The sequence below is a fragment of the Asterias rubens genome, chromosome 16 (assembly GCF_902459465.1).
Source record: "Asterias rubens chromosome 16, eAstRub1.3, whole genome shotgun sequence".
Lineage (NCBI taxonomy): Eukaryota > Metazoa > Echinodermata > Asteroidea > Forcipulatida > Asteriidae > Asterias > Asterias rubens.
In genome coordinates, this window is record NC_047077.1 from 6,976,418 (window position 1) to 6,989,627 (window position 13,210).

Consider the following 13,210-nt stretch of genomic DNA (forward strand, 5'->3'; position numbering starts at 1 on the left):
AAAAAAATTTGATCGCGTGTTTTTTTCAGGGGAAAACAAAATGAAATAAACAAAGCGATGGTTGCTGCTTGTTTTATTGCCGATTAAAAAAAAAACCTTTACACACAAACACAATGTTTTCATAAAGGAAGCACAAATATTTAAGTTTTAGTAGCACCCTTTTTTACATGGCCCTTGTTTAGCAAGGCTAAGGCTGTGTCCAAAACGGCGACTTAGGCTACAGCAACGACTAGATCGCTCCTGTCTGCCTGTTCATCAACACTGGCAGACGTGCTGATCTAGCCAAAGATGCAAATTTGGACACAGTTTTGAGTCCTCAGCTGTATGGTGTACAGTGTCCCACCTTACATATAAAATGTCAAACTAAGTCACTACAAGTGTCAAAAAGTTATGTTTACCAAGTTCTAAAAAGATCATGTACAAGGTTTGGAAGTAAACTTGGAACACCTGGACTTTGCTTATTTAGTGAACAGTTTAGTTTTTGATTAAGAGTCCCTGCCTGTAAGAATGTACCAAATTAGGGGGGGGGGGGGTGTGATTCATGGGTTCGCAGATCTTCTTCCAAAAAATTAGAGTGATACACCATCATACCAAACGAATAAATCCAAAATTTTAGTTTGCTGACGCTTTCGGTTTTAGAGTTATCAGTTATCAAAGTTTGGGCCAAAAAGCCCTCAAGAAACGAATAGTACATTCCCTGTAAACACAAAAACGTGCGCCAAGGTCATCCCAGAAAAAGTAAAATATTTTTTGAAACCTACAGTTGGGCTTATAACAAAAGTAAAAAAAAAAATTTGGGATTTTGTTGGCGCGTCATGTTACGCGCACCTGAAACTTTGACGAACAGTGCCCTCGTGCCATTTTCAACGCCTCATAACTCAACGCGCCTATAGGATCCCATGAATTGAACAAGTTCAAATGAAAGAGCTTGCATCCCTAAAACAAATTTAAGTGCAAAGTGAGTGGGACCTCGTTGGCGCAGAGAGATAATAGAGGTCAAAGTTCAAATTTTACCAATATATTGCGTTTTCGCACCTCCGTAACTTCGCGCGCCAACAACAAAAAATTGTTTTTATGGCAACTGGGTATTGGAACAGTTTTCATCTAATGACAAATGAAAAAAGAATCTTGGGATCTCTGCAACTTGCATGTCAAAAGATTTTTTGAAAATTTTCTAAAGTATTGTCATTCCACACATTTTGGCCTAAATTGGCACAACATTCACTTTTTTCATCACTGTAAGTATCTATGCCAACAAGATCCCATCAATGTTTACTTGTATTTGGTTAAGTTGAGTGTTCCTAAACAGATTTCAATTGAAAAATGATTGGGATCATGTTGGCCCACCAATATAACAAAGGTCAAAGGTCAAATGAAACTACACTACTGCCTACTGGTTAAAGCCATTGGACCCTTTCAGTAAACAGTATTGTGAAAATTTAGGCTCCATCGGTCATCGGAGTCTGGAGAAAATAACGGGAAAACCCACTTTCGTATCCGCGCGTTTCGTCGTGTCATGACATGTGTTTAAAATAAATCCGCAATTCTCGTTGACGAGAATTGATATTGTTTTACTGTTTTCTCAAAAAGTAAACCATTTCATGGAATTAATATTTCAAGAGAAGTCTTTCACCACTACCTTCTGTAAACCCTGTAAGTTATTTGTAAATCTGTGAACTTTAATTTGTTGTTCTGTTCCGAAAGTGTCCAATGGCTTTAAATAAAACATAACAAGCAAACTCTTTTAAACAAAACAAATACACCTTTAAATTTATAACATTATATTTTGTTGTAAAGTTGACCAATTGACTCCTGGCACCCCATGAGATAGTACTTAGTATTTGATTATTGTATTCATTGTACAAAAAACAAAACATGCAAATGTAAATTTATATGATAGAAAATAATATAAGCTTTTTGGTTACTCTATGGTATTAAGCACAATAATACAACTTACAGCACAATGATGAACTTATTTGGTTAAATAAAATACAACATACCCAATTGACTCTACACCCCATGAGAAAGTTTAACTTCTCAACGTAAAAAGGCTCATTTTGTCTATTATGCACGCAAGTCAGATGAATGCAAGTCGGGTTGATTTGATGAGACAATGGATGCGTTCGATTAGCTTCCCTTTGTCGACCCTGCGATACTCACTCCTCCGATGAGCCCCTGACAAGAGCTAATCGAACGATCTCTCACCCTCTCATGGTGACGTTGTGCGCCTGGGGCCAGCCCCAAGTGACCCACTCCACAAGCAGGGCACTTGGGGCTGACCTGGGTGAGCCCCTGGAATGACGTCACAAAGCTATTTGAACGTACCAGGGGCAGACCGGGGTCGATCCAGGGAAGCTAATGGAACGCACACTTCCGTTGCATCAATGGTAATAAAATATATGTCTTGTTCCCTGTAGTATTCAGTACAGAATGATCTTGTACCAAAAAGGAGTCGGAATATTCCCTAAAGCCCTGTTCATACTTCCTGCGGATGCGATGAGGATTTGACGTGAATTTGGCGTCACAAATCTGTTTGCGCTGCTATTCGCAAGAAAGAGCACAACTCAACCCCTGCAACCCCTGCGAAAAATTGTTTTTAATTATGTGACGTCAACACTCGTACCGCATTCGCAGGAAGTCAGCAAGTATGAACCGTGCTTCATTAAGAACTCCCAAGGCACTTTTGCATAGCCTCAACCATCTACTTATCACTATCCTCCTCTTCTATTTCATTTCACTAACCTTGGTCTGTTGTGTTTTTAGACTCTTCCTCTGTTTTTACAAAATCGTTTCTCTCCCAATCCAATGATAACATAAAAGACAGTAATTAAGATACAACACAATACAATAAGCGATAGCAAAAAGTTCTGCAGATTAGTTGGTGGTATGTCATCATACAGAGTTGTGGTTTGAGTTGGGGGTATGTCATCATACTCGGTATACAGATAAGTTGTGGTAAGAGGGAGAGGTGTGGTGCTTGTTTTGGGGCAAATTTGGTAGGAGTTTTCATGCTGCAGCAAGATTAGGGTTTGCGTAGTTGAATCATAGCATGTTGCCTTGGCTTGCTGTCCCAGAGAGCCTTTGTGATCGATAAGCCACTGTTGTAACGGTTCGAGGTGGCAGCCGCAGATGAGGGGATTTTTAGCAAGATTCACCACCTCTAAATTATGCTTTGAATTGTTTGCTTCTTTGCTAATAAAATACCAATTCAGGTCATTAATGTGGGTTAGGGCATTATTAGATAGGTTTAAATGGTTGAGGTTGGGGAGTTCAGGAAGAGAGATGGAGATGATACGGTTTGAAAAAAGTTTGAGAGTGCGGAGATTTTTCAGGTCTTCGAACATCTTAGAGTTGATGTTTGTAATTTGGTTTTGACCCAAGCTGAGATATGTCAGATTTGTTAGTCCCTTAAAAGCGTCATTTAGGATGGCTGAAAGTGAGTTGTTTTCGATAGATAGATGGACAAGCTTGGTTAATTCTTGGAAAGAATTTGAATAGAGTTTGGAGATGTGATTACTGCTCAGAAAGAGCACTTCGAGATTTGGGTTGCCGTCAAATGCCCCTCTCTCCACCTCAGAGATGTTGTTGTTGTTAAGGAAGAGTTGACGGAGGTTTGGGGCTCCGGCGAAATTGTTTGTATAGATGATGGTGAGAAGGTTGAACTGGGCGTACAGGGTATCAAGTTTGGAATTGTCACTGAAGGCAAATGGACTGATATCAGTCATTGAGTTCATCTCGATGTCGAGATAAGTAATGTCACTGTATCCAGCGAAGTCTCCATCATTGAGGACAGTGATCTGGTTGTGACGTAGGTCTATCGTCTGGCTCATATAGCACTCTCTCGGTACGCCTGTCAAGGACAGCCTGCGACAGTTGGCATCCTTAGCCCAGTCGGTGTAGTCACACTTTAAGCTGCATGTCCTGTTTCCTTCAATAGTACAGCTCCAGCTACTTTTGAAGAGTGCACACAGTAGAAGAATTGAACACTGATACTTCATGCTTGGTGCCTGCAGTGGATTTAGATCATTAAAAATTCATTTTGCCAAAATAAAGTAATCAGTGCTTAGGAGGTGAGACTGTGGCGAATAATTCAATGGAAGCTTGTCAAGAAAAATCTTATAGCAAGGCCAGCCAGCAAAAAATCTACATGCAGCCAACAGTTTTGTTTGGCCCCCGAGTACATTACAGCACAAGCAAATGGCACAAGTTTTCTCTAGCAGCTCATACACATTCAAATTGAAACCAAAATTACAAGGTGCAGTGATTATGTCAATCAAGCTTATAGATACATTTATCTTCAAGTACGCGCTAATCCTCCAATCAGATTTGCAGAATGGAGTGGTTTTAAAAATCTATATTGCACGGCTAATATCACTACCTGCGTCTTGTGTGTTCTATGTCACACACCAATGTTGCTTGAAGATAAATACGTTATCACACGTGCGCTAGTGGAAATCCGGAAAATATAGCGCGTCTGCGTCCCATATCCAACGCGGCCTTTGGGCTCAATGGATATAGGGGACGCAGAAGCGCTATATTTTTCCGTATTCCACTCGCGCTTGTGTGATAACTTATAACATTATTATCCCTCCGTCTCTGAGGTAAAGGCCAAAACCAAATCATTACTTAAAGCCCTTGGACCCTTTTGGTAAACAGTTTGGTCCAAGGCCCACACTTCGTGTATCACAGTTTCTCTATCAAATAAACCTGTGAAAATTTAAGCTCATCAAAAAAAAATATTGTTATCAAAAAGTAAAGCATTTCATTGAATAATATTTCAAGAGAAGTCTTTCACCACTACCTTCTGTAAACCCTGTAAGTTATTTGTAAATCTGTGAACTTTTATTTTATTTTTTCTGTAACGAAAGGGTCCAATGGCTTTCAAGACACTGGACACTATTGGTAATTGTCTAAGACCAGTCTTCACTTAGAGTATCTCAACATATGCATAAAATAACAAACCTGTGTAAGTTTGAGATTAATCGGCCGTCAAAGTTGCGAGATAATAATGAAAGAAAAAACACCATTGTCACACGAAGTTGTGTGCTTTCAGGTGCTTGATTTCGAGATCTCAAATTCTAAATCTGAGGTCTCGAAATCAATTTCGTGGAAAATTGTTTCTTTCTTGAAAACTATACGTTACTTGAGAGGGAGCCATTTCTCACAATGTTTTGTACTATCGATCAACAGCTCCCCATTACCAAGTAAGGTTTTATGCTAATAATTATTTTGTGAAATTACCAATTGTATCCACTGCCTTTAAGGGAAGCAATGTGCCTTTGCCACTACACGGCATGCAATTTATGTGCCTTTTTAGTTATATGCAATCTGTGAATGCCGCTGCATGCAAGTATGGGATAGTTTTCACCCGTGCCTATGTCACTTCACAGAATTTCAAAAAATCAACAAAAAATGCTGTTGAATGTGAATCTGTTACTGGAAAATAACGGGTGAATAGCTAGAATCATTAACCACAGAAATATTGTTAAAATCAATTTTCCTAAGTTGATTTTATGATCTTAGTAAATATCAGATTTTGATTCATATCGCCAATGTTCAAACAAGATTTACTAGATGTACTGCGAACTTGTCCAACAATAACATATCATAATTCTTACCATGTTTGCAGTCCTTCCTTGAAATTTTGTGTCGAGTTTGAACGTACTTTGTAGGCCTAAAACTTTGTACCATTCAATTCTGTGACGCAGTTAGTTTCTTTTGCACTACAATTGGGCCTAAAACTTTGTACCATTCAATTCTGTGACGCAGTTAGTTTCTTTTGCACTTCAATTGAGTCAATAAACCCATCCCCAGCTGATATCACAGTGTATTGTCGTTTCTCTGACACTACCTACGTCATGTGTCAATATTGTCATAATGTATATGTGTTGTGTGCTGTCGTTTATTGTTCTCCGCGTAACTGTATACATATTTAAGTCTGGTTTGTGTTGGCCGGGTATTATTTTGTTTCTGAAATCCGATATTTGCTAGGTATAGATCATTGATGTAACTTTTGGTGTGGCTGCTGTGGTTTGGTTTATTTATTATTATTATATTTTGTTAGTTAGCGGTACGGGGACGAGGTTGCCCCTCTAAACTAATACCACAGGGCATGATTGGTTGTTTTTTGCTGCTCTTACTTAATATACACATGCATTGCATTAACATGTTTTCGGTGGTATTTGTTGGATTTTGGTAATGTGTTTTTCCTTTGATTTGAAACTGATCCAGTTTCGGTCATTTGTTACTATAATTATTCTTATCTAGCCAGCCTCTTCTTTTATTTTGAGGCAACAAGTGGTTGCTTAATTAATATTCAATTGGTTCATTATCTGACCTATTTTAGTAGGCCTAGTTAGCTGCAGGCAATTCGTGTTTGTTTTGGAGTCATTTTCATTTATGGATTAGGCTCAAGGAATTATTTCATTGTTTTGGTTTATTTTCGGCCAGTGTACAGCTTTTGTGAGCTGCAACCTAAGTTCTGCTCAGAGTTTCTTGTGCAACATTTTTAATGTATATTTACGTTTCCGCACACTCAGTTTTCGCTGTGTGTACGTATACTGTTGTTTCCCGACTGGCTTACGCTGTGGTTAATGCGTTTTTAGTTTAATTAAAATTGTCAATTGCAGGTATTTTTAATGTTTTGGTTGATTATACCAGTGCACAAGGCGCCAACTATTTATTTCGTCTTGTTGCTTTTCTCAATCCAACGGTGTAAATCCAGTTTAGTGTAAGTTCTGTATTGTTATACTATTAGTTAGTCTGCATGTTCTGCATTTATAATAAATAAGCCTGCCCACGACAGGATATAGTTTTCACATCATGGTGGAAGGCAATTTTTTCGTTTATTTGTTTATCCATACAACACATGTATGTAGCAATTAGACTCGCTGGGTTAGCGAAATCTTTGCAATGGTTGATCCATTTGTGGTGTGGTTTAATTTTAGTAATACTTTATGACAGTGTTGGCCTCAACCCGCTATAACAACTTCATACTTCAATACATAAATTATCGGATACATTATACATGTAAGTAGTTTATAGGATAAATGTTGTCTGGATTTAATAGACATTACATGTACCTATGGAGGTGGGTGCGCAATGTTATGTGTTTGTGGCTGATATATACTTGGAAATCATACGTTAGGTGCATGCTTTCATGGCTATTTTAGGTAGTCAATATCAAGTTTAAATTGACTGGTAAATTTTAAACATGGACTATAACGGATTATTGATATAGCCAATATTACTATTTTTGTACAAGAAATGTAAAATAAGGACTGATATTTTAGTAGTATTCAATAAAACCTTTTCCTTCATGCAAAAAAACCACAAATTCGGCAAAAGCCGGTGACCCAGAACCATTCATACACAGTGTGTGACGTCACACCACGTACCGAAGCTCTGTACACAGTGTGTCAGGTCGATCGTGTGCGTGCATTTTACATGTACATTGAATGTGGAATAACATCGGACACTATAGGCTGCATTTTTTTGACACAAAAAACAGCGAAAATGTCCGATGGCAGCGGGTCTTGGGAAAACCACAGTATAGATGAGGAAAAGGCATTTCAGGGAGGCACTTCAGAGGAAAGTGAGGGCTCTAGCGATAAGGGGATTTCACCGGACGAGAGAGAAGCGGAAGACGTGTTATGAGTACATGTAGTTAACCAGCCCGGGGACGATGATCGTCAGGCTGAAGACGATAAGCCAAACCCTGATAATCGACGGCTAAAGACAGACTGGTAAGGCCACAAAACGTTTCATGAATTATACTGAATGATGTTTCGTTTGATCTCCCAAAAATAGTTGAAGGCTTTCCTTGACTAAATTAAAACATGAATGAACATGATGGAAAAGGTTTATTGTTTACCTCCATTCACGTTATAATACATGTGTGTGAACAACACATGCACTGACTTAGGCAGTAGAAATGTGAGGGGAGGGGTAATTTTTGTCTTGCGCTTTATACTTTGTTGGCAAAATTCATACATTATCAATTTAAACTGATATTGTAGCTAACCTATGCTGTTGTTTTTCTCCACCAAGTAACTGTGTGGTGGTTGACATATGTGCATCTACACAAATATCTCATGTGCGTGTATGTAACTGTTACTTTGGATTATGATTGCCTTCTGGCATGGGTATAGTTTTAAAGCAATTCAGGCACACACATGCAATGTTAACACTTCACCATGCAAACCACAAATCTGTTGTTAATAATTTTGTATGAATTCTTTTGTTAATAATTTTGTATGAATTCTTTTGTTAATAATTTTTTATGAATTCTTTTGTTTTGTTTTACAGAAAACACTGCAATGTTGAATATCAGCAAGTGGTGAGCTTAGGACTATCTTGGCCGTTCAACCGCTGCCACTGACATCATGTTTGGTGGCAGCAACACGAAGGACATTTCCAGACCCTCGTGAACAGTACAGTGGAAGGATTTTCGTATCCACCAACGGATTAGGCAGCTTTGCTTTGGTTTATTTGTTTTCAGTCGTAACAATTTTCCAAGTTATAATGATCCGGAGGGAGTGAGAAATAATTTTATAAGCCGTAATAATTTACGTATCAATGTACATGTATATTATTTCCGAATTCTTCCAGAGGGGTGGGTGGTTCAAATTGACTAATTTAATTTGAACCACCCACCCCTCTGAAAGACACAAAATGTAAATTACTGCGGCTTATAAAATTATGTGTGTGGTTCAAATTGATTAATTTAGCACTTATGTGCAATAAACTTGTCCCCTGTTGTCAACAATACACTATGATTAACATGGTAACAACATTCAACTTGGTTAGCAGAAATATATAAAAACAAAACAAAAAAACAGAAGCCTACATGTACACCTCCATAATAACGACAACACTAAAACTGTATGTATTTGCAAACGACAATAGTTTATTTTTCAGTTTTAAATATCAAAATTGAAAAAAGGTTGCCTTGATAGTGAAATCATCTGAACATTTCGTCATCAAAAAAAGTTAACTATACAACCCTGTCAACGCCCCTCCCCCTAAAAAAGAAACCTAAGCCATGTTATGTACCTAGTTAGCTGTGGTTCTCTTTGTAAATCGAAATTAAGTTGTACATTAAAAGAATATAATAAAATCATTGTGTACAGACCATGTTATTCTGTTTTTAAACAAAGTTGATTGTACTGCCCTGGTTACCCCCCCCAAAAAAAAAAAAAAAAATATGTATAAAAAATAAAATAAAAACCCACATCACTGTGTACAATCTAGGGCCCAATTTCATGGATCTGCTTACTGTAAACAAAGAATCGACACTTGCGGAAGCAGGAAATTCTGTGTTTACGTCAAACGTGTTTCACAGGTTACCAGCAAATTTTGGCTTTTGCGGGTCATGGGTGCATACTTGGTTTATACCAGGCATTCTACGCTTACAAATGTAAGCGCAGAAATTTAGCCTTTGGACGTAAGCAGAGAATGGTGATCATAGCGCACAATTTGGTGGTGAACAGATCCATGAAATAGGGCACAGGTCATTCTTTCTTCAAACAAAGTTGATTCTACTACCATGGAACCCCCCCCCCCCCCCCCCCACCAAAAATCAATGTGTACAGGCTAGGGCCCAATTTCATGGATCTGCATACTGTAAACAAAGAATTGGCACTTGCAGAAGCAGGGAATTCTGTGCTTACATCAAGCGCAATTCACAGGTTACCAGCGAATTTTGGCTTTTGCCGGTCATGGGTGCATACTTGGTTTATACCAGGCATTCTACGCTTACAAAGTAAGCGCAGAAATTTAGCGTTTGGACGTAAGCAGAGAACGGTGATCATAAGCGCAGAATTTGGTGGTGAACAGATCCATGAAACTGGGCACAGGTCATTCTTTCTTCAAACAAAGTTGAACCATAGAGCTATATATATTGACTAGAGCGCTAACACCCCGTTATACACGCACTAAGGTTTTGAAGCCGTGTGGGCGCATCCATGTTTATGTACAAACCAATACAAAAGCTTGAAATTTTGTACGGCAATTGTACGGCTATTTGCATGATCGTGCGTCTGTTCTTTTTTATGTGCCATCGAAGCAAACAATGCAGCAAATGTGAACGCACAATCTGCTGATAAGCACACAAACTGCGAGCGTCATGTGCGTCATGATTAAAAGGCGCGTTTACATTTTTTTAGTATGGCAATCAAGTCGAAGTTACGGTTTTCGTAGCGCTGACGTACGCGAGTGGACAGTTGCGTACGTATACGCACACGCCGAATGTAAAATAATAGCGGCAATGTGTGTTCTCTTAAAATTCCGAGTTCACGCAACACATCCAACATGTCTGCGCCCAGGGTGGCTTCAAAACGCAGAGCAAGTTAGCGCTCTAGTCAATATATATAGCTCTATGAGTTGAACTTAACTACATTTGAACCCCCACCCCCCCCCCCCCCCCCCCCAAAAAAAAAAAAAAAAAGCTGCTGCATCCTTTTCCTGGCTGGTGAAGGTTGACGTCAATGACACGGGGGTTACACATCAGCTGCTGATGGAGTTGTTTTCATGTCTTGTCACCCTGCTGACAATGAACAAGTGCATTGTGCATGCATTCTTTGCGTACGCACCCTTCCGTTGCATCAATGGTAATAAAATATATGTCTTGTTCCCTGTAGTATTCAGTACAGAATGATCTTGTACCAAAAAGGAGTCGGAATATTCCCTAAAGCCCTGTTCATACTTCCTGCGGATGCGATGAGGATTTGGCGTGAATTTGGCGTCACAAATCTGTTTGCGCTGCGATTCACAAGAAAGAGCACAACTCAACCCCTGCAAAAAATTTTTTTTAATTATGTGACGTCAACACTCGTATCGCATTCGCAGGAAGTCAGCAAGTATGAACCGTGCTTTATTACGAGCTCCCAAGGCACTTTTGCATAGCCTAAATCATCTACTTATCACTATCCTCCTCTTCTATTTCATTTCACTAACCTTGGTCTGTTGTGTTTTTAGACTTTTCTTCTGTTTTAACAATATCGTTTCACTCCCAATCCAATGAAAACACACACAGTGATAAAGAAAAAACAAAATACAATAGCCAATGGCGATAAGTTCTGCAGTTTGATTGGTGGTATGTCATCATACAGAGTTGTGGTTTGAGTTGGGGGTATGTCATCATACTCGATATACAGAGTTGTGGTTTGAGTTGGGGGTATGTCATCATACTCAGTATACAGATAAGTTGTGGTAAGAGGGAGAGGTGTGGTGCTTGTTTTGGGGCAAATTTGGTAGGAGTTTTCATGCTGCAGCAAGATTAGGGTTTGCGTAGTTGAATCATAGCATGTTGCCTTGGCTTGCTGTCCCAGAGAGCCTTTGTGATCGATAAGCCACTGTTGTAACGGTTCGAGGTGGCAGTCGCAGATGAGGGGATTTTTAGCAAGATACACCACCTCTAAATTATGCTTTGAATTGTTTGCTTCTTTGCTCATAAAATACCAATTCAGGTCATTAATGTGGGTTAGGGCATTATTATATAGGTTTAAACAGTTGAGGTTTGGGAGTTCAGGAAGAGAGATGGAGATGATACGGTTTGAAAAAAGTTCGAGAGTGCGGAGATTTTTCAGGTCTTCGAACATCTTAGAGTTGATGTTTGTAAGTTGGTTTTGACCCAAGCTGAGATATGTCAGATTTGTTAGTCCCTTAAAAGCGTCATTTAGGATGGCTGAAAGTGAGTTGTTTTCGATAGATAGATGGACAAGCTTGGTTAATTCTTGGAAAGAATTTGAATAGAGTTTGGAGATGTGATTACTGCTCAGAAAGAGCACTTCGAGATTTGGGTTGCCGTCAAATGCCCCTCTCTCCACCTCAGAGATGTTGTTGTTGTTAAGGAAGAGTTGACGGAGGTTTGGGGCTCCGGCGAAATTGTTTGTATAGATGATGGTGAGAAGGTTGAACTGGGCGTACAGGGTATCAAGTTTGGAATTGTCACTGAAGGCAAATGGACTGATATCAGTCATTGAGTTCATCTCGATGTCGAGATAAGTAATGTCACTGTATCCAGCGAAGTCTCCATCATTGAGGACAGTGATCTGGTTGTGACGTAGGTCCATCGTCTGGCTCATATAGCACTCTCTCGGGACGACTGTCAAGGACAGTCTGCGACAGTTGGCATCCTTAGCCCAGTCGGTGTAGTCACACTTTGTGCTGCATGTCCTGTTTCCTTCAATAGTACAGCTCCAGCTACTTTTGAAGAGTGCACACAGTAGAAGAAAATACTTGGTGCTTGGTGCCTGCAGTGGATTTAGAAAATTTGGTTTTGACAAGCACGCAACTAAGTAATCAGTACTTATGGGGTGAGATTGTGGCCAATAAACCAATGGAAGCTGGTACAAAAAAATCTTATACAGGTAGCAAGGCCAGCCAGCGAAAAATCTTCATGCAGCCAATAGTTTTGTTTGCCCCCCCACCCCCCCCCCCCCCCCCCCCCCGAGTACAATTACAGCACAAGCAAAAGGCACAAGTTTTCTCTAGCAGCTCATACACATTCAAATTGAAACCAAAATTACAAGGTGCAGTGATTATGTCAGTCAAGCTTATAGGTAGGCCTACTGTTCTTTTTGTGCTTGGTTGCACTTCCTATACGCCTCTCTTAGTATAATAAATGACATTCATGGTTTGATCACCATCATTAACCAAAAATGAGGCATCTGCGCATGTCACGTACGCCACCACCAGTAGTCAATAGATCCTAGTTGCAGTGGCTGTGCCGACCTTGTTTTGGAATAAAATGGTCACACACCACAGGCTCTCCAGTATGAATAAACATGATAAGCACAAATGAGTGGAATAGGCTCCGCCCCTGGAAGGTTGAGATAAATGTACATGTATATCACATCTAGGCTCCCAGATGATTGAGGGAGATATAGAGCAACAAACCTGTGCAAACATTTACGCTTCTTTTACAATCTGATATGCATGTATAGTTAGTATAATATTTGTAAAAAAATCTATCTCAAAATAATGACAATCAATGTGGAATTCATTTAGTTTTTTTGTAATGATTTTTGAGGCTATTTCCTGGTAGTTGGATATTGTTTTTAATCTCTATATAAAGATGCATTACAGTCTGATGATAAGATGTGCTCATCCGTTTGGTTGCTGGTGCTTCATACACCAAAGGGTTGAGATGTTTCAGTAATCGAGGGTAGTGTGTGGCGCATCAATACTCGATTAAAAAGAACTTTAA

The 13,210-nt window shown here is 39.3% G+C and overlaps 1 protein-coding gene across 1 annotated transcript; it reads right to left on the bottom strand.

The window, feature by feature from the left end:
• Positions 1–2,281: 2,281 nt before the first annotated feature.
• Positions 2,282–12,248, bottom strand: LOC117301064 (slit homolog 3 protein-like). The gene is made up of 2 exons (XM_033784946.1): positions 11,010–12,248; positions 2,282–4,019 (listed from the first exon to the last, which is right to left on the bottom strand). The coding sequence occupies exons 1-2, from the start codon at positions 12,084–12,086 to the stop codon at positions 2,760–2,762; spliced, it is 2,337 nt and encodes a 778-aa protein (XP_033640837.1). The 5' UTR covers positions 12,087–12,248; the 3' UTR covers positions 2,282–2,759.
• Between the last annotated feature and the right edge of the window lie 962 nt (positions 12,249–13,210).